Genomic DNA, 19,082 nt, shown 5'->3' on the forward strand with positions numbered 1-19,082 from the left:
AGGTGAACATTTGCCTTAAGAACAGTTAATGAGCAGCAGGTTTGTGGTTTTATTACATACATTTATAAAACACAGCAATAAAATACAGAATCAACCAATGAAAGAGAAATAATTCACGTATGTTCTGTAAGTCATAAAAAAGCAGAAATAGATCCAAACTTACCACCACTGATTAAGACAGGCTTTCTCCAGCTATCTGCTTTAGGTCATGTCACATCCTCTAGCTGAGCACTTCTGGGACAGAAACACTGTCTAGCAAGCATGAAGACTAATGCTGAAAGCATATTCTACTCACTTTCCCTACCTAAAAGCCTGGCTTAAATCAACGTAGAATCAACAGCAGCACTTATGCTAGAGGAGTGTTTGAAGGTCTGAGTGTGGAAAGCTCTCGGGGCACTGTATTATTACCACAAGCCAAACCAACACGAATTTATGGGGATTTGTTCTGTGGAACGCTTCAGTTCTGATCCTGACTAATAGTGAGATGAGTTCTGCTACAAAGCCACATCTATGCTGTCACTGCAGCAGAGCTCAGCCAGTATTATAGGTGCTGTCCTTCAAGAAACGATTATTAAGAACACAACCAGTGTCCAGGAAAATAAGGACTACAAACAACATCTGTTTATTTAAAGCAACGACAGTCCTACATCTCCAAAAATACTATTTTTTTCCATGGATCACAATTAAATCGTTGGAGATTTCTGAAAAGCTGGGACTTCTAGTCTAGTGCTACAGCTCCTGCAGGGAAATAGAGAAATTGTCCACAACTCCTCAGTGGAACTGTAGCAACATCCCACTTTATTGGCTATTGTGACCCTGGCAGCCACTTGTGGGCTCAGCATCACTTTACCTTCATGTGACTTAGAAGAGTAATTTCCAGCTCATGCATCAAAATCTAGCCCCAAAAAGATCTCCACCTTGGTCTCCCCACCTCCTAGCTAACATGATCTTTCCAAGAGACAGTTAAGTACGGTAAGAAGAGATAAGCCTATAGGTGGCACTCTTGCCCTGACGCAACACTGAAAGACCATGAAGAGCTGGTCTTAACTTTCCGTTAGAGGAGGCCCATTTCAGTGAAGAAACCCATTAAAAGCATTAACTCCACAAAGCACTTTCAATGAACATTTTAACTTTATTGTCCATACACTTAAAACTGGAAACCTATGTTCAAAACATCTACTTTTGAGAATACTGAAATACAAAATATTTCACACAGAAGTCTGTTACTGGAACACAAACAGAAGTGAGACATAGAATATGCTGATCTGTATTATATGTGCTCCAAGTCACAAGAGCTGTACCACTACAGAATTGTCACACAGGTTTGGAGAGTGAGCATTTGACTGTTTTTAAGTATCACCTCTGCACTTCTAGTATTACACGTTTACTTGGAAACTTCTAGTAGTGGACAGAGAACATGATAATTTTGACTTCAAGGTTTGTTTTGAAAGCACCATGACAACAGACTGTTCAAACTCTTTCTTTACAGAGGGAAGTCTAAACAGAGACAATTATTGCAGTTATGGCTTTTTACTGGTAACGTTTATTATCTTTGATAGGTCTGTGAATATACAATAACAAGCAAATCAGTATTTCTTGGTAGTTCCTTCTGGAGAGCAAACCAAGCATTGACCATTTTAAATTTGTTCTTTTCAACTCTTATATTCTATACAAAAATCCATGTGCTTGGCCAGGCACTGACCAGCTTTCCCTCCCTCTAGATTCTGTAAAACTAAACTAACTCAAACAGGCAAAACTTCTTTATTGGTTAGCAGCAAAGAAGTTCTGCCAGCTTTACACAATAAATAGATCTCTGCTTAATTAGTTTTTTTCCAAAGAGTGACATGACTAAATGAGTTTTATCAGTGACACACGTACCACGCTCCATCACCAAGACTCTAAGCTTAGCCAGAAGGGGAAAGAGGAATGAAGCAAAGTGAAAGGAATGTCTGTTCTAAAACAACTGAAGATTTATGCTGCACTTTGCTTTTCTCTTACAGATCTCAAGGAAATGTTTTCTAAAGCTACCTCAAGGTTACTTCTCACACAAGCATCTTGGTTCAAAATTCAGTTTTGAACAGTATCTTTTCCCGAAGAACGGAGACATCCCTGCAGTCCAACACTTAATGATATTCCTAGCTTGTAACAACACATATTCATCACTCTCCTCATCGCTTGCTTGATCGCTTTTCGTGCTTATCCTTTGTGTGCTGGTTCCTGCTTTGGTGCCTTGGAGGAGAGTAGCTGACTCTCCTTCTGGACTGAAAGCTGGGTGTGTATGGGTGAATTCTGCGTTTCTTTGGTTTTTCTTCTCTCCTACTTTTGTTCGGCTCAGGCTCTTTACTGTCTTCCTTTTGCTCACGTTCTTGGTCTTGTTCTTTTTGAGATGGTAATGTGTTTTTGATGGTATTAATAAGAAATCTTTTATTAGTACCAGCAAGAGGACATTTCAACCTGTAAAGACATTTAAAAGTCATCAAAAGACAAGATAAAACCATCATGAAACAAGTCTGAGATTTTAACTTCAAACATCTTTAAGACAGGTTTGTGCTTTTGGCTTTCCTTGCATGCCACCTAGTGTAAACTCTCAGTACAGAAAGATATGCTCAAGGTAGTCTCCATCCTCATTTTATCTCATCCTTTATAGGATGAAAATTATTCTACTTCAACACAGTGAAATCCACATGAATTTCACAGGGTAGTGTGTGCAGGGGGAAGCAGAGGATGGTGATATATTTTAAGGTTGATGGTGCTTAACTTAGATATTCAGGAATCAAACATTTAGTATCATATTTTAAGTCAAATTGTAACGGTTATAAGATGATAATCTACTGAAGTCAGCACTATGTAACAAATAGAGATATTCAGAAATTAAGATATATACTTGCATTAACAACCCAAACAGCTGTAGCGATAAAATATACACAAGGCATACCAGTTTTAACTTGTATCTGGCAACAACTGAACATTTTATTTCTTTTTCTTAAACAGAAAAGATACTTATCCAACTCTTTCCCACTGTTTCTGACTTTCTCCTCTTACAGCTGATCACTTTTGCACGTAGTTACCATCTATTTCCAGTAAACAAGTATATTTCATTTATCTTGTGGTATCAGCTGTATTCCAAATTCATAAGCTCTTAAAGAATGGAATGAGAAAAAAACAAGTTTGAAGATATTCCTGCAGTCAGCAGAAATCACTCTGAAGACTTTGTTCTTGGTAGGAGGCACCATGGTGTTTGCCTTCACAACATTTTTGAGTTTTGGAGAAGTTATTGATTACCCTAAAAAAGCAGAGCTGTTGGAGATCACAGTGCCACTTACTGGATCCTCTATGGAGTCAATGAATCCTAACACCACGATGTTAGGATCACCTATTCTACCCGAGTACTTTGTTTAAGTGTAGAAACTATACCATTTAAAAACCTGTGACACCTCTGAATAATCAGAGGTATCAGAACGACAAGAAGAGCATAACAGAGCTCACATCTGATTATTTCACATACTTCATGACTTTGAACGGGACACAGCATTTTACAGCAGTGTTTTGCTTCAGGTCTGCCTACTAAGTATTACTGATAAATTCTTTAAGGATTTAGGATAAGAACAATCATGAGAGTAATTTTAGAAGTATGAACAGCCACACTGTCTTATTTCCGCTAGGTATGCCGTGACCTATTTCCACAGCACAGCTAGTTTTGGAGTCTTCTAAGCTTTCTGCATATAAATCTACACTGGTTTGCTCCAATCCTAGTTAAAAAAAAAAAATCATTAAAAAATTCTAGATCCACACCTAGTATAGCTGTTTTGTAAATTAGGGAGACAGTATTTATCCATTAACTGTATTACTGAGTAAAAATACAAGACTAACATATGTCAGTAGAATATGGTTTCTGCTTCAAGCTGTATTACCTATGAACATGGTGCTGAACATGCCATGGCACAGGTTATACTCAAGACATACCATAAAACAGCCAACATTTAAGTTCTCCGTCTTATGCCAGCACTAAACTGTTGCACCTCAACATTTCCTACCAATGAGGGCAGCTTTCTCTAGGTTGCACTCAGGAAAAAGCTATTTCACATTTGTCTCCTTCCTCTTGCTTTTTCTTAAGAGCTAATGCATTGATTAAGTAGTAAATATATAGCACCAGAATGAGACAATCTGCCCTAAATAAATTCACCTTCCTGAAGTATTTATTTCTTTCTGGCACTATGAATGCTGCTTGAGCTATTATTAAGAATGAAAACTGATGAGAAATGCAGGGCTTCAGCATCAGCTAAGAGATGCCATTAGTTCACCATCCTACAGTGACAAAAGCGAGCCACTGGGCTTTCACAGAGCAGCAGTAAGTTATGACACTGAAGAGAATTATTAGTCCTTGATTTTAGTGACCTCAGACTTTAACAAAGCAAATTCTGCCTTTAACCCTTAAAGGAAACAAGATGAATAGCACATGCTACATTACACATGCACAAAAGCCCATAATGTTTACATATATCCATGGTTATATGGAGTTGTGAAGAAAAGTGAACCGTATTAATCCACTGATATCTTTGAGAGCATTTCTAATAGTGAGAAAACCAACTCCCCTGAAGACAAGCCAAAGGCTTGCTGTAGGTCTGATCCTGCAACACTCAATTCAATGACAGCTTTGCCTTCAATGTAAATTTTGAAGGGCTGGGAGGCAAGCTGAGCCTATGCAAGGTGGAACATGATACTGCTACCTAGTAAACAGGGCCACAGGTCAGATTTTAAAAGCTTTTATTAAACAAAAGCCCCAAGCATGTTAAAAAAACATTAAAGTTCAGACTGAAGCGTGCCTGAATCAGGGCTGCAGGAGCGACCAAAGCAAGCATGCAACCTGCAATTCTTGAGCAGTCTGGTCTACAAAACAAACTCCAGTTCTGTAGCACCGTATTCACTCATTGTAAGGGTTCATTTGTTATACTGCATGCTCCAAGAAGCTAAACCAAGCTGTTCTTGCCCACAGAACCTTGTCCCCCTCTACAGGTAAGTCCCACATACCCCAAAATCTCCCCACTGACAAAGAGTCAACACCACATTTTGAGCAACAAAAAAAAAAAAAAAAAGAAAGATGAAATTCATTATTGCCAACACAGGTCAAATCTTAACTCTACTTTTGATATTTTAAGCCAACTTCTGTGCAGTAATACAGAATTTCCAGCCAAAACCTGTCTTCAAGTACAGCACTGCAGTCCAGCTATACACAGAAGTGCACTGTGCAAGCTCTTAACAGTGAAACATGCTGACACCATTTAAGAAACCAGAATGCCATGTGCCACTCTTTTTCTCTGCTGAGTAACTGGACATATTGGATAGGTTTGGCACAGCCAGTCTCAGCATACGCAGTAAATCACATCTTTCCAGGGAAGATACAACGACTGCAGCAATGACTGCAGGCAGAAGAAAAAAACAAACCAACAGGCAGCTAGGGGTTGTTTTGCCAAACCAACTTATCTGGCTGTTATCGTTTCACAAGGATCTCATAAAATAGGAAGCCTGGGAGGACACTGCAAGCTTTTATGGTCTTGGTAGCCAGATACAGCTGGCAGAACTTTGGATGGGAACCTGTACTCTGATCACAAGATTTTAACGCATTTACTTTCAATTGCTGTCTGCACCCTGTTTCTCCTCCTCTTTACATTCAAATGAAAGAGATGTAGAGGAATCACACTGCAGTGTTTCTGCAGTCATGCAACAGCATTCAAAGATGAGATGCAATACAGCATTTCGCAGTTCCGGTGCCCTTAAACACTTCAGCCAAATCTTCATGATTTTGTATTCTGCAGTACCTCTAACATATTTGTTATTGAACAGAAACCTATCTATAGGAATGAAAGCAATTTTAAGATTGCCTTACAAGAAATAGAGTTAAAAATAATTCAATGCCTCCACACTTTATCTTCTTTTTGTAATTTCATCTGCTCTTACAATGTAGAGCAGAACAAACCATCCCAAAACATCCTGTTTTCCATATCTTATTTTAGGTAAGCTTTTCAAGTACGGCAAGAAGAATGTATTCAGTTCGGTCTTCACTTACTTGCTACCAGCATCTCTGAAGATAAGACCTATATGCTGGAGGAAAAATAACAACTAAAAAAGCCTCTAGACCTTTCCCAAGCAGTAGCTTTCATGGCATTTCAACTGCCTTTCTCAATTAAAGCAGAACAACCCCTTAAAACAGGACGTAACTCCACTGCTATAAGGAAGCTTACGAATTATGTACATAGGACCAACAAAACCACTTAAGGAAAGATGAGCTTTTAGCTTGATTTTACCTAGAAACAAAATAGAAACCCCCAAATATCCTATAGCTTTATTCCACTTGTGTCCTGTGACCTACAAATACTGCAGTGCTGAGAACAAGAATCTTGAGGACATCCAAGGAACAAGTTAACACTCAAGAGCCAATAATGCAAAACCTACAAATGTGAATACCCAGTATTTCTTGGATTAATTTGCCAAGGATCTAGATACTGCCAACCTGAGCAGTCCTGACAGCATGGTGGCCAGACAGACAAGATTCTTAACCAACTCAGACTTTAATATTGACAGATGCTCCATGTCCAGAGAGTCTCAGATAACCTCCCCTCCCACAAAAGCTCTTTTCCGCTCACCATCAACCTCCCTGCTGGGGACAAGCCTTTCTTCTACTAACATCTAACCCCTACAGGTTGCAGCACCTACCCATGTCATCCACAGCACTTATAAGACAAAGTAACACTAAAGTAAAGCAATACCAAACTGGAAGAAATATTAGCAACACTTGCCCATATTTAAAGGTTGAGCCTTTGTATCACAGACTGTGGGCTACAGGGTGACTGCTTGGCACATTTTTCCTATACCTGTCAGCTATGCTAGCTTGATGCTTGCAGTTTAGGCTTAAATAGCAGCTGACTATCCATCTCACATGAAGACACAGCAAAAAGTTAGGTAGGTGTGCTTGGGGAATCTTCTTTAAACACTGCATTTGAAATATGGAGAACATACCACTCTGGATGGCAACAGAGCAGTGCCTTGAACCTGAAAGCAGCTCCAAAACAGTGTTCAGAGGCTTGCTGACTAAGGTTTTGCTGCAATCAGCACCCACCAGGAGACACTACTCCTTTGTAATGGCATGCACAATACAGATCCCCCCAGGAATGTCACCTCCCCACACACCTCCCTTTAACCAATTCCTGTCAAATGCCACTGACTCCAGAAATGTATTTCCCAGTATTCACCAGGTGCTGGAGAGCAACATAAACTGGAATCAGAGAAGTATGAGCAGTAGCAGCCTCTGCTTCTCCTTACCCAAAGACAGGTGGTAGAACAAATCTTTTCTTCATAGGCAGAGATGCTTCAACTATCCAGTATCAATGCAGGACTGATGGCCTTACACTAGATGTCTCCAGGATTTGTTCATCTCTTCTTCAGGACTCCTCTGACAAAGGGCTGAGGAAATCCCAGAAGTCCTCACGAAACACACCTGTAAGCATTTTGAGTTTGGCAAGGAAGGAAGGTTTTACGTTTTACCTGCTAAGACCGTGCTTTTAGACAAGCTGGTGATGACATATGGCCACATACACCAGCTGTACACTAGCCTATCCAGACTGCATGGCAGCAGATCTGTGACAAATGGGATTACTGCCATTCTAAGGACAAACTCAGGGAAGCAAAAGTCCCTGGAGAAGTATCATTAAAAAAAAAGCAAACCAAAAACCAAACAACCCCACCATGTCAGTGCAGGATATCCTGAGCTGCAGACTGCCCATAGCTGGGATTGTACCTTGAGGAAGTACTGCTACCTTACTGTACTTTTCTTGCTGCATTTCATAGGCACCGGGTATCAACTGCCAAAGGAGACAGGGCACTGGAGAGACTGATCCTTTGTTTCACTCAGTATAGCTATCCTCATGTTCCTCTGCAGTTGCAAGAATCCTTACTTCAACAGTTTCGGTTTAGGGTATCACCACACCAACCCTTATGTCAACAGTCTTCCTCTGCCTGAAGCCTCCTTAACTATCCTCTCCTCCACCTTTCACACAAGCCTGGCATAGCCAGACATTATTTCACCCTAGTGGAATCTGCAGCTGTTCTGAAGAACAGGTCACCCTTATCTATCCCCTCCTCTGGCGGGTCTTGGGCATCAGAGTTCAGTAAACTGCATGCTACCCCAAGTTGATCATCATAGCCAGCTGAGCAGGACTATTACTCTTTTACAGATAAGGAATAACAAGTAGCCAGAAACAGAAGCCTATACATAGTCCTAGCAGGTATTCCAGACTGCACAAGGAGCAGTAAAGTTGCACAGTGACACTTGGCTATCTCCCAACAGAAATCTTTAGTCTCCATACCTGGAATTAACTTGCAAACTCAGTAACTGGATGCACACAACACTTCACTCCTCATTTTCTGCACTGGTTTACCCGGCCATGTGGCAAGGCTGACAGCAAAAGCATGCTGTGTCAGTATAGCTACAGCCACCTTAGGGAATTAAACCAATTGAACGACTTTAACAAAAAGGATATAAACACTAGCAGAAATATTGGGTAAAATACACGAAAACACCCCAAAACTTGTTTAGAAAACATAAAAGATTCACTTTTTTTTTCAGCAGAACACTATTTTGATGTCTTCAGAGCTACCAAAACAAACACAACCAAGAAACCAGCTAAGAACTTCATTTACAGTGCAGGCTTATCTCAGGTTGGTGGAGAAAGCCAAACCATATCTACAAATGAGGTTAATACAGTCAACTGGTGCACTACTTGCATGGTCATCCCTAGATCAAATAGTTTCTTATCAAAGTTATATACATTACTTTAGAGATGAATTACCCTTCTCAGCATGTTATTACTTCTTCAATTACAATTACATACATTACATTCCATGATAATCTAGCTGTAAAAACTGAAATACTGCGCTGAAGAATTAATACTGAATTTCATGTAAGGTTTAAATACTGTGATTCTTTTCCAGCTGGCTATACAAATTAGCCCCTGGGTTATTGGATTACTTTGAGTTCATTTTTTGCTGCAGTTTACATGTGGATTTTCTGCTAGAGGATCATTTCTTATTTTCATTGTATTAAGGGTTTAGATTTCTTTGTTAGGCTGTGAATTCAGGCTAAAATTCCTTTAACTTAAACAGAATGTAACCCAGTAACATGTGGCCAGTATGTGCACACTGAAGCTACTCAGTATTTTCAAGACTCACAAGGCTCCAATCTCAACATCACAATTCCATCAATTATACAGAAATGCTATTATAGAAGCTATTCCCAGTTTTCCAGTTGCGTTGACTTCAACATATTTAGTCAAGCAATTTAATGCAAGCAGAATTTACTTGAACTTCCTTCTTACCTGGACTCAAATTTTTGCCCAGACAAACTAATACCTGGATGAAGACAAATTATTTAAACATGAAGCACATTAAAGGTAAGAGACTTCTACCACATGTTAAATGTAAGACTTATTTTGGCATTGGTCACAGCATTCATTTCCTCTTGGCACAACTTACCAACCCATAGCTCCCATTGTCTCAGCTCTGGTTCTCCCACGTTTTGCCTCTTTAAGTAACTCTTCCACAGCCTTCCTAAATATGAGGAGAAAAAAGTCACCACTTGCACAACACAAGAACTTGCCACTTTATGTACTTATGTAAATAAACTGGATAACTGTTTCATTTAAATGAAGTAAGAAATAAAGAGGCTACCAAAATAATCTTGATTTTTATTAAGATAATTCACATTCCTATGCGCCAAAATTAAAAGAAACGTTCCAAGATACTAAAAGCGATTAAAACTGTTGCAAATACAATAGATGCAACACTAAGGGAAGAGCAGAAATAAAAGTGTACAAAACTGATGTACTACACTGAAAAGCAAGTCCCTATCACTTCACTTTAGGAATGCTCCTCCCTGCTGTCACTTCACATAGGTTTTTCCTGAAGTCTTTCAACCACAGCAGACCTATTTTGAACACAGTTCACCACCATCAGTAGAACAGCAAGCAGTCAGATGATAATAAAATCACTGCAACTACCAGCTCTCAAACTGCACTAGCTTCATGTAAAAGTGGAAGAAAAGAGACCATCATTGTGACTATGATCCACCACTACATAAAAACCCAACCTTTACATTCAGTACCTTCTAAAACAAACTGGCCAGGCTAACACTATAGCAATTAAGTAACTATGCTCACATAAAAAGTCATCAGAGTCTAAATTATGGAAATTATAGAGAACTCCTGCAATATCAGTCTTTCAGTTCTCTTTACAAATTAATTTCAACTGCTCTACAGTACATGCTTGAAGTTAATGGGAAAACCAATGAATGGATAATGTGAGCCATTTATTTTATAAATTGAATGCATAAACTAACAATTTGGTTAGCTAACTGTAAGCAACTATTTATGGCAACCAAAAATAACTGCAAGACAGAAAACGAAAGCTATGTACCTGGCCATAATACCTAGTATGAAGACTGAAGGCTTCAGGAACTGAAAGTAGGAGGTAGCAAAGAGGGTATTTATTGTTTAGCCCTCCCTGCTATGTTGTGCCAGAATGGCTCCTGGCATTTAGACTACATGAGCAACAGAGTCGTTATATTGATAGTACAAGTGTGTGTGTAGACTGTGGAAAAATGCAACCGCCAGACTTCAACTCAATCTTCAAGGAAGTCATGTCCCATCATGTTATGGTATTATCGGCATAGCAGGATCTTGGGTCTTTGCCACAGCTTAAGAAAAGCCCAAGTATCAATTTTGTTGTCAAGCCAAAACTGAGACTAGAGAAGTCACGAGTCATCTAACAGCAGAGGCAGGTGTGAGAAGAAAAGCAAGCAATTTGTATTGCAGATTCATGTGAAGATCTAACAAGTTAATGCTGGGCTCTAAACATCTAACAGGGTGATTTACTACTATTTAGGTTATTAAGGTCTACATAGAACACAGAAGACGTCTTAGCTTTAAATGCATACACTGCATATGCATAACAGGGAATGAAAATAAGCAGTACGGAATTTCCTTCAATAGCTAAAGAGAAAGTGCTATGTGGTTACACAGCAGCCTGCATCTGTCAGTCTAGATCTAACCTTCTTCAGTTTATTATGGTCTTAACATAAGCCTTTTCCTTTGAGAGTTTGCATTTGAAGGGCTTTGCAAAGGAAAGTGTTCAAAGACTTCCACATAAACGACAGTAGAGAAATACACTGAAATTTGTAGTATTGCCTCCCTTTGCACTAGTGTATTCATGGCACATTGGTGAAAGGTTCCTCATAGAAGTCTCTCTCTTTCTTATGTAAGATTATTAGTATGATCACAGTAGCAGCTGGGCTTGGGGTACCTCAAAACCTTTTTTAAGCATACATCAGACTGAGGACATGTTGTATATCCAGTCGCATCACAGCCATTCATGGAAACTGAGTACCTGCCCAGTAAGTTGCAACCCGAGTTTCCTGCATGTAGATCTTAAGTCCAGTATAAGGAAACTCACCAGCTACTCCTGCCTTCCCAGGTAAGAGCAGTGGGCTGTGTGGGACAACTACTCATCCAGAAAGAAAGGGTAAGAAACAAAGACTGTACCACTGGAACTTGGGAGATGTTTCATTCACAGGCTTCCATGAAATTATGGCATAATTTAGTTCTTCACCAGACCCAGAATTTGCTACCTGAGCAGCCTGAGCTTGTTTATAGTCATGACAGCAGAAAAACACATCTTCATAAAGTCTTGTCCTGAGCCTTCAAACAGCAATGTCAGATGAAGAGGAGGAAACTGGAATAACAGTGTCTCCCTTTTACTCCACAGCTACCAAACTTGGTGATTCTGAGAAACCTGACTAGGAAGCAGATAAAAAGTTTCTCATTAATATTATAAAACCTGTCATTATTTTATAATTAAAATCATAAATGAAAGCATCTGAGCTACAAAGCACTAATAAAACACACATACATTTTTAAACAGCTAAGATTTGGTTTTAGAGGAAACATCGCAATAAATTAATATGGTGACACCAATTCTATTAACTTAGGAAGGAATTATAAGCCATTAAGTATCTGAGACCTTTTTTCTGTGATTATATCAAAGATCAGACTGACTTGGCATCCATCTCAGTAGCCTTATAAGTCGACACCCTCCTTTGTAATCAAACACTATTTCCTAATATTGGTCTTTCAACATCACTCTTACTCACTGCACCTTTACAAAGCCCTGTCGACTTGGACAGACAAATGAAAAAAACCAAGCTCAGATCCTCTTTGAAAGAATGTGTTTCCACTCACTGAACTTATACCCTCTACACAAGCAAGCCAAAAGCTTAAAAGCTATGCAAACAAGGTTTTTACATTTGCTTTTAGAGGCCTCTTGGGACTCTGCATTCTTTGTTCTTTTCATTTTTACAGCTTGGTTATAATACAAACAGTCCTGTGGCTGCCAGCTTCAACTCCAAGAGCAGCAGCAAGAGTAAAGGGAATGCAGCACACAGCTTTCACACGAGAGCTGCCCAAAAAGACCATGGGACTGATAGGAGGGAAAATTAGGGTCAGGGGCATATTTAAGAATACTTTCACCATTCCGGCATGTTTTATAGCAAGTACCACTTAAAACTTGGTGTGGCAATCCTTTTTTAGCAGTCAAGCTTAGCTGCAGAATTACAGTAACACAAAGGTAAAAGCAATGGTATTTTTATCTTCCAGAGCATGGTCCCAAGACCTAGTTACATTTTGGAGTGATTAGACTTTCTCCTCTATATTCTAAGGTTACAGGCAAAGCTCCTGTTAACTAAATCCTAACAACCTGCATCACAAATGAATGTGCCTAAAGAACAGGAGAATGTTTGAGGCTCTGAAGTCAGGCAATACCGGAGATATTTTCTATTCCTCACTCATGGAAAGAGCTTCAGTTGTGTTTTTTTTTCCCCAAAAAGATCAAACAGGCTGAAAAATTAACAACTGGTAATAAAGAGTTATGTCTGATACAGTTACAGGCAATGAAAACACCATGTCATTACAGAGACCACCCAATGCTTGTAACTACAGACCACTCTGCTAGCAGAAAACACATCATGCTGCATCTGATGGCTGAGAGGCCAGGCAGCCACAGCTCTATGCCCAGGTCCAACCAGCAGCAAGGTTGAAAATCTACTCCCAGCAGGCAAAGTGTAGACAAGTAAACCAATCAGCAGCCTATTCACACACAACCAGACCTCACAATTCCCTTATTCATCTATTTTCCCCACTGTTGCTTCTCTGCAAGTCACCTGAACCTACCCCTTTCCCCACCTTTGGTTCCTCTCCTGCACATCCCATAATAAGCCACAGGCAATCTCAAAAAGCTGTTCTCACACATCCCATAATGCGTCACACAACCCTAGGCAGCAACACCCTTAAGTCTCAAAGGCACCCCCAGCACTGACTCATCTTGATGGGTGTCATGCCTGGAAGCTGAGGCTGGCTCATGGAGTCAGTCCTGGGAGAGGCCTAGAGAAGACATTCATTCCTCCTGGTCCTTACTGTGGGGTTCCCATCTGCCACTGTGGGCTGTGCTCCTCTGGGCTTGTGAAGATGGACCCTCTGATGGGCTGGTGGCTCTCAGGATGGGCTTGGCAGAAGTCAGGGCTGGGTATTATTTGGGATCCCACAACCACCATGGTCTTTCTTTAGTCACCATAGAATGGTTTGAGTTGGAAGTGTTCTTAAAGACCACTTAGTTGCAACTCCCCTGCCACAGGCAGGGACACCTTCCACTAGACCAGGTTGCTCCAAGCCCCATCCAACCTGGCCTTGAACACTGCCACAGATAGGGCAGCCATAGCTTTTCTGGGCAACCTGTGACAGTGCCTCACCACCCTCACAGTAAGCAATTTCTTCCTAATATCTAACATAAATCTATCATTTTTCAGTTTGAAGCCATTCCCCCTTGACCTGTCCCTACATGCCCTTGTAAAAAGTCCCTCTCCTTTGCGGACATGCCTGGCAGCTTTCAGCACATAACCTAACAAATTCTGCCGTCTCCACCCATGCCATCTTCTCACTAAAGATCCTGATGAGAACTCTAATGAAAATGTATCTACTGGAATTGCTTCACAACACACAATTGGCTATGGAAGTACACAGACCTGGAGTAGGAGAGCAGCCTTCATATTCAACACCTCCCAGAGAAGAGTCATCTTTATTACACATTTTCATGAAATACCTTCATAGCATTAATAACCGCTTGCAGTCTATACCATTACGATTCAACTCAAAGGCCAGGCTGATCAGCTACTGCAATCCCCAAAAATCACACTTAAACCTACTTCCTGAGGCACTCTGGGTCCTGACAGTAAGCTGCAAGCCCAGGAAGGAAAATAGCAGGGTTTTTCGATCAGTTTTCTTAAAGTAGCTTTATGCTGACTACACAGCTTCTTTTCAACCATGCATGGGACTGGAAATAGAAGTGATGTTGGTATTCTGATTACATCTGAATAATTAAAATCAAGACCTTCAGTCAAGTTAAGGACTGAAAATACCATCTTTCACAACAAAGTAATGGTAATGAAGGCCACTGTTATCTATAATTAACTCCTGTGAGCCGATTTGGCCTATCTGCTCACACTTACTAAGAAAACTGATGAAAAGGAGTGTCAAGAATACAGCCTAATCCACAATATTAAGAGCAAGGATGGGGAAAAAAAATAATGGACAAATATGCCACAAGCTTCCTAACATTTGTTCAAGGGCAAAGACACACTACACTGGGCACGTGAATGCTCTCATTCTCTGTCGATCAGGTTTCTACCTACTTAAACATTGTATTTGTCAGTTCTATGAATGCTATTTGCAGCAAATTTCTGTGCTGATATTCTGACCAGCTTGAGTAGTGAACATACCACTCCATTTCAGACTCCAATTTTAACTTTCAGACCACTTTTTTTTTTTTTGCCATGAATATGAGAAAGAATAGCATAGCAAATCCTGAAACTTTAACTGTTAAAAACAACAGTAAGAACTAATAATTAATGTCTCCAAGGCACAAAGCTTGCTTGCTGAAAAGTTTAACTGGGATGCCTGTGCAGCAAAATTATTAGACTACAGATCCTCAGCTACAGTCCTCTTGTTACAGAATTAAAGCAATCCTTGTGATTCAGAACAGCACCTCCCTAGGAAACACTTAATTCCAAGCAAATAATGCTCCAAACAAGCTTGGTAGGCACCTCTAATAAAGTATGGTATCCAAGGTTATGAAATATTTATAGTTGTTGAAAGACAGAATGGATTATGGAAGGATTTAGACACATAGCGTAACAAAGCTACTTTCATACTCACAGAGAAATGACGTATTTGCTGGCTTCAAACACACAGAACCACCATGACAGTTTAGGAAGGAGAAAGGGAAGAAAGAAGTTTTATTTTCTTTTTTAGATAGGGATATAAAGTATTACCTCTGTAATATCTCAATGGATATTTAGTTGAAATAAACTAGGACTGCACTTGCTTGCAGCTGAAATAAACTAAACAGTTCCTAGTAGCTGATTGTGACCTTCCCCACCCCCCCACCCCCCCATTCTGGGGTCCTATCTTCACAATATCACTAATTATGTGTTAACAGAATTTAGCCTAGGATTTTCTTAGAATCACACTGCATCTCAAGACTCTGGGCCTTCACTGATGTACCAGTATGTTCACAGGAAAAAACATCAGTTCATACTTCTAGCAAAGGTTACTGTGTGAAATGGAGCAGAGGAAGTAAGTCAGCAGAATGTAGCAAATATTACTATTTTACACACCTATGGTATTTACAGCATTTACAGTTTTAAAATCCAGAGTATGCAACAATCACATGGTAACTTCTGAGTTAGTATTCAGCTTTGGTAGCAACTATCACTTCCTATTAAAGTGAGAAAACCATCAAACGCAAGGTCAAGCAAGAGTCAGACACAGTGAAACTGAAAAATAACAGCAGGAAAATGTGTCAGTAAGGACAAAATAGAACAAGCAAGATGAAGAGACCTCTCCTTAGATAACAACAAAAAAATAGGACTTATTTGTCTTAACAGATCACTATTTGGAATGCTGGGGCACAAAATTTACTTCAGACCTGAGAAAACATGCACAAAAAAAGTTACACTTCTTTTTCTGCCATGGTAAATTAAATAAACCCCATACATCTGTTACTTAAGACCTGTGCATGCAAGACAAGCATAAATTCAGAGACAGACTACTGAAAATATTCCAAATAAGCCCATTTTTGAACACTCAAAATATACCTAAAATAGTTAACACTGTGGCTGGAGAAGAGAAATTCCATTATTCGTATGCAAAAGCCATATTATCAAAAGCCTAAAAATTATAAACCTTAACTACCATCACTGTACTACTCACAGGAGAGTATGGTCAACAGGTCATTGAATATGAAGCTAAGGAGTAATGTCTGTAAAACCAAAGGATAAAAAGGTCCGTATTAAACTCTAGAAGACTGTATAGGGAAGAATACTTGGAGTAAGAAATATCCAAGCATGACATGTACATGCATACAGCACAAGCTGAATTCAGGGTGCTACTAGCAAAGTAAGCTGTTACAAAAGCTGATGGTAGAAAACGTAACTGATCATAGAATGGTTTGGGTTGGAAGGAACCGTAAAGACCACCTAGCTCCAACCACCCTGCCACGGACAGGGACATCTTCCACTGAACTAGACTGCCCAAAGCCCTATCCCATGATAGGAGGATCCAGCCCAGAAAGTGATAATGATCAAGTATTGTACTTGTAACGTGTTCAGAGACAGATGGTAGCATGGACTGAAGACACTGGACAGCTAAAGTCTATTGTGTACCCCATGATAAGTAATACTGAGCTTCATCTTCACTATCTACCATAATGCCACAGCAAAAGAATAGCAAATCCCAATTCCAGCTGAAGCTATGAGGCTGGATAAAACTTTGAATCTGGTTCCTGGGAAGGAGAGCATCAGAACAAGACAAGCAGGCAGCTACAGACACTGACTGACTGGCTATACCCTGAACTGCCTGGGGGACCCCCAAGTCCCAAGCACAGCCACAGCAGCCAGAAGACAGGCAGCATGGAAGAACAGTGACACGGTTTCAACTTGCTATGAATGAAAAAAGTTTAAATGTGGAATGCCACTAGTAAAAATAACATTCATGCATATAAAGAAAGAAACTTAAGTGATGATCTGAGAGCAGAAGTAGCTTACTAGAATTAAAGGCCTCTTAGACAGCATTATGCACTTGAGGCCTTCCACTGCTGCAGTGCTATCACTTTCGGCTCATTTAGAATACTTGGCAAATATAAGCAGAGAGAAGTTATTTTCTATAAGCACTCTCAGACATAGTTTCTTTAAAGTTAAGGGAGAGACCCATGAGCAGAACAGTTCAGAAAGCTTCTGGTCACCAAGTCACTGTAATGGTTTTTTTTTAACATCCATAATAAAACTGCAGTTACAAACAAGCATGTTTAAAAAAAAAAAATCCAGTAACAACAAATAGGATTATTACTCCAAAACTTGTGATATAAACACCTAAGTCTATTCCTTAAAGCAAAAGTAAGAGGCCTACTGCGACTGGGCGTCCAAATATAGAAATTTACATTTAAACCCTAAGCGTCTGCTTGGGAACACAGTATGCACAGAGAGGTGCATCTTCTCATCCCAACAAAACACAAAGCAGAAAGCAATTTTATTATTTCCCACAAAATAACTGCCAAACACTTGGTATTATTCCATACAAGGAATAGAACAATTTTAACAGTTAGTCAACTGCCAGATCTCCAGCACTGAACCTTGAAATTCGTAAGAAAATAAAGTTTGGGCTTTATTTAGTTTACCATTTACAAGAAAATAAAGTTTGGGTTTTATTTATTTCACCAAGTATCACCGAATGATAACTGATGAAAGAGGAGCCAGCTAAGCCTTCTCAAGCTTGTTTCTAAATGGTACCTGCATGCCTCACAAGAATAGCTGGCTTTTGTAATGGGTTTCCTCATGATGCACGAAGATTTAGCTAATTTTCTACTGCAACTCCCTCAGCGAGGCCTCCAATGGTTTGTCGTGAGGACTCGGCGCGGTTCGGCTCCTTGGCGCGCACCCACCGCTACCCAAGGGCCGCGGCGATGTCGGTCAGAGCGAAGGCGAGCTCGAGGTCTCCTCCCTGCCGTGGGCCGCCGGGGCCGGGCGCCAGGCCGCAGCCTGCTCGGAGCACAGCGGCAAGCAGCGCAGAGCCCCGCAGCCCGCGTCTCACCCCGCGGGGCCCGCTCCAGACCACCACTGCCTGGGCCCCGCGAGGCAGACGATGACGCCGGGCCCCGTTCGGCGGAGAAATCCCGCTGAGGCCGCGAGCTCCTGCGGCCGCTCGGCCGTCCCCACCGCCGCCGCTCGCCCTCACCTCTCCAGGTCTGGGTCCTCCTCCATGCCGGCGCCCACTCTCCCCGCTGCGGCCCAGCTCCTCAGGCGAAGGCCAGCGCCATTCCCCGTTCACAGCCCAAAGCGACAGGGGCAGGCGCAGAGGACGGTGAGGACCCCGGCGGGGAGGAGCCGGGGCGGGGCGAGCCGGGCCGCCGCCACACCCACAGGGTACCTTCGGCCGCAGGCGGTCCCGGCCGGGCTCGCAGGAGGGGGGAGCGCTGTCCCAGCCGGCCCGGTGCGCCCCTGCCCGCCCTGCTGCATGCCGGCGGGACGCACCGGACGCTTCCGTCCAGGCGGGAGGGGCGCTGCGGGCCCCGCGCCAGGAGAAGGCGGTGTGGGGCGGTCACCGCTTGCTCCTCCGTGTCTGAGTGGAGAGGGCCGGGAGCGGGGCTGAGCCTCCTGTCAGCGGCGGAGTCCGCAGGGACTCGCCATTCAGTGGGCCCGCAGGACGCGGCCGGACACGGACAGGTCTCCCCGCAGCGCTCCGCGCGAGGCGGTTTCCCGGCCGGCCCCTCCTCCGCCGGGGCCCCGCCCCACGCGGCGGTCTGCGATCAGGCGAGTGGCGGGGACACCCCGGCCCCGGGCTCGGCCGCTGCCCGCCCCGGCCGCGCTCCCATAGGCTGCTGCGCGGCCCGCCGCCCAGCCCCGCGGCCCGGGCTGCCGCCGGAGTGGCGGAGCG

General features: G+C 41.8%; 1 protein-coding gene across 1 annotated transcript; it reads right to left on the reverse strand.

The window, feature by feature from the left end:
* Positions 1 to 1,112: 1,112 nt before the first annotated feature.
* On the reverse strand, positions 1,113 to 18,901 carry POLR1D (RNA polymerase I and III subunit D). Its single transcript, XM_065678472.1, has 3 exons — positions 18,384 to 18,901; positions 9,526 to 9,600; positions 1,113 to 2,454 (listed from the first exon to the last, which is right to left on the reverse strand). The coding sequence occupies exons 1-3, from the start codon at positions 18,407 to 18,409 to the stop codon at positions 2,169 to 2,171; spliced, it is 387 nt and encodes a 128-aa protein (XP_065534544.1). The 5' UTR covers positions 18,410 to 18,901; the 3' UTR covers positions 1,113 to 2,168.
* Positions 18,902 to 19,082: the final 181 nt, after the last annotated feature.

This window comes from Lathamus discolor, chromosome 4 (assembly GCF_037157495.1).
Source record: "Lathamus discolor isolate bLatDis1 chromosome 4, bLatDis1.hap1, whole genome shotgun sequence".
NCBI lineage: Eukaryota > Metazoa > Chordata > Aves > Psittaciformes > Psittacidae > Lathamus > Lathamus discolor.